The sequence below is a fragment of the Cygnus atratus genome, chromosome 4 (assembly GCF_013377495.2).
Source record: "Cygnus atratus isolate AKBS03 ecotype Queensland, Australia chromosome 4, CAtr_DNAZoo_HiC_assembly, whole genome shotgun sequence".
In the NCBI taxonomy this organism is placed as follows: domain Eukaryota; kingdom Metazoa; phylum Chordata; class Aves; order Anseriformes; family Anatidae; genus Cygnus; species Cygnus atratus.
In genome coordinates this window covers 65,415,950-65,419,202 of record NC_066365.1, presented here as the reverse complement: position 1 = coordinate 65,419,202, position 3,253 = coordinate 65,415,950, and the positions used below count along the sequence as shown (strand labels likewise).

The window sequence follows — 3,253 nt, the reverse complement described above, 5'->3', positions numbered from 1 at the left end:
TGCGGGATTTTTCGAGTCTTACCACCAGTTCTTCAAATTCTGCCTCAGCTGTGATGTAGAGTTTTGGACCCAGCAGGTACTGAAAAGGCTGCGTGTAGTGCCACACAGTGGTAAAAAATATAATTTCTGTGGGGATGGGTGTTGCGAAGCAATGCAGAGGAAACCTTTCAGATACTAATGCTAAATGATAAAAGGAAAAATACATTTTAAAAAATAAATTAACGAACACCAATCAATTGGTGACAACTGAATTTCCTCACCTGAGGATGAGGAAATATAGCTATAGCTAGCTACTCAGCCATGCTATACATGAAATTTTCCTCTGTAAATACCTCCGAATATGTAATATTCATATAATTCATAAATGATAATCAACTGCCTTTACAATGAGGAAAGTGCTTTTCTCAGGTGAGCCCTGACAAACCAGTGAGAGAGGGGATCCTGGGCTCTGCCAGCCTGGCGAGGGCTGAGCTGCACAGCAGTCAGCAGGTGGGGCTGTACTGGATTAGAGCTGTGAAGATGCCTCAAACAAACGGAATAATATGGAGAAAAGGCTGATTTTTGATCCCTGGCTTGGCAAGAATTTTGTCCCTTTTCATATATAGTTCAGTTTCATAGTTGTCTTGCTTGGGTAGTGCAGAGAAAAGATCACTGCTGCCAACAAAGCAAGTAATGGTACTCCTGCAGGAGTAATGGATGAGATGTACTTGTCTCTGGGACCTCAGCACCCCCCCGAGTGTCATCCAGCATGACCAAAATGATGTGGGGACAGACGTCAGGCCCTTGTTCTAAATGTTGTGCTGTGTGAGCTCCGTCCGTAGCAGCGCTGGAGCGGGGACACATCCTTGTGGTCCCTGGGGCAGGGGACAGGCACACACGCACTTAAAGACAACACCTGCACCCACTGCAGGTGGCCGCGGTGCTTGGTGTAGTGCTGGCGTGAACACTGGGCACATATGGCGAGGGGAGCAAGGGGAATGTGGGGCTTGGGGTCCTGCCAGCGGCTGGTAGGGACTGAGGGGAATCCCGGCCCCTGGATGGAGATTGCTTGATCCCACGCAGTGATGGGGAAGAGAAGGGCAACCCCTTTCCTGAAGCAGCCGGCTGTCACATCCAGTAATGTGCATTGGGATCCTGTGCCCGAGGTGTTAGGAATGAAGTTTTAGGTGGTGCTTGCACCATTTAGTTGGTAGAGCCAACTGAGGAACGAAAGGTGGCCAGGCAAAAGGACAACCTAAAACAGCCCAAAGTAATCCAATAGGCCCAAACTTCTCTCAGCGGCTTCCCTAAAGGATGAATACACTTCCACATATGCCCACCTGCACAGGTTTATGAATGGGTAAAACCTGTGGCTTAGCTTCAGCCTTACTCGGCGTTATTTCATGGTTGGGTGGGGCTTTGGGCAGCCTGGTCTGGTGGGAGGTGTCCCTGCCCATGGCAGGGGGTTGGAACTGGGTGATCTTTAAGGTCTTTTCCATCCCTTCATGGTTCTATGTTTGCAGCGTGCACCCCTATCTACCTTGCAACTGCACGGCAATATCACTATACTGGTACAAGGGCCTTATCTTGTAATAGGAAATAAATCCATATGGGCTTGGAAAGGCAGTTTACCGCCCTGCCTGGGATGGATATTGAGCCTTTTGGTTAAGAACAGCATTTCAAAAAGCAGAGAAAGAGAAAAACTGCTCCATACTTGTTAGTGGAACCCATTAAGCCCAGGCTCTTCCACAAAGGAGTGGATTTTAGCATTCAAGACAGGGATGTAAGCACAGGAGGATTTATTTTTACAGCCCAGCATGCTTGTAAACTGCAGCGCAGTACATGGAAGGGATGACAGGATCCATAGCATTAGCATATGGAGCACAGGCAAAGACAGTGTCTTCTGAACATTTCGACAACTATTTGGCTGCTTTCTGCTCAAAATATTTATGACAGCAGCAAGTCAGAGCTGCCACAAAGATGACAAATTCTTTGAAGTCCACTTGGAAATCACCGTTTTCATCCAGATTCCTGAAGACTTTATCGATAGCGCCCTTGTCCTTCCCTGTCTGCAAAAGAAAAGCAGCAGGCTGCAGTGGGAGGCTATGCAAAGCCCAGAAGCATCACAGGGAGCATGCAGAGGTCAGGGGCTTTGGGTGGCACTGGGGACAAGTTTGTGTGTGTGCTGGTGGCATCCCCATGCCAAGGGTGCTAAAGGCAGCAGCAAGTGCATTGGCTCCCGCTAAAGGCATGCTCCTGGCTTTATTGTACCTGGCAGCTGTGGCCGCACACCAGCACGGAGAGGCATGTTTTCTACCTTTAACACAGCCTTCATCATGGTTAAAGCTGCATCGTGCAAAGCCCTAAGGTCACTGCACAGCTGAGTTCAATCCTGCACATTCCCCACCTGCTCCCCTGAAGGTCTTTACAGCCTAGAAAAAGCCAAAAGGATGCTTTCTTGGGGGCAAATGTCAGATGTAAGCTTCAAGCACTGCCATTCCAGCAAGGCTGCGGGCAGCCCGAGCAGTGCCAGGGTGCTCCCTGGGCCCGGGCTGCAGGCATCACAGGCAAAAAACATGAGAAAACAAACTTTATTCCTTCCAACTTGGTATCTTTCTGCCTGCCTCACCAGTCCAGTCCATCGTGAGGACGATATTAAGCAAGACAATGGCCAAGTAAAAAGATATATACGTATATATGTATACATTTTGACAAAATAAAAAAAAAAGGTTTTTCTAGGAAACCTCACAGGAGGTCTTTTTTGGCTTGAGTCCCGGCACTGACCGACTCCAATTTTAGGAAAAACGCAGTTTGAAAAATAAACAGGTGATGGCAGTAGAGACCCACGTAACATAGGAGACTACCGCGGGACTTTTGCTGAAGCTAAACAAACCCGAATCTGCTATTGTAATCGAAAGAAAATATAAAAACTTTCGGAAATGTTCGAGGAATTTACAGGAATGACTACCTGAACTGAAACCTGGAGGCACTGCTTGATCGCGGTCTAATTAAATATTGCATTCTGTAATTTCATGTTTCACTTTAAAAAATGTGCACCTTTAGATCCCTAAAAGTTGAAGCAATTGCCCAGATTGATTGATGAATGTGTCTGGAAAATTCTATTCCTTTTCAATCATCAATTTTAAATTTATAAGCGCATATTTAAAACTATTCAGTGAAGCACATGAACTTGTTTTTACTTCTGAATTTTACTTCTGATGTGGGAAATTTTTTTTCAAACTCTTCATAACCTAGTGCAATCCTTCAGTCCTAT

The 3,253-nt window shown here is 46.4% G+C and overlaps 1 protein-coding gene across 1 annotated transcript in view; it reads right to left on the bottom strand.

The window, feature by feature from the left end:
* Positions 1-1,898: 1,898 nt before the first annotated feature.
* Positions 1,899-3,253, bottom strand: part of S100P (S100 calcium binding protein P) — a 3,513-nt gene continuing 2,158 nt past the window's right edge. Inside the window, exon 2 of the mRNA XM_035547401.1 lies at positions 1,899-2,048. Coding sequence (XP_035403294.1) covers positions 1,899-2,048 — 150 coding nt within the window. The remainder of the gene's footprint in view (positions 2,049-3,253) is intronic.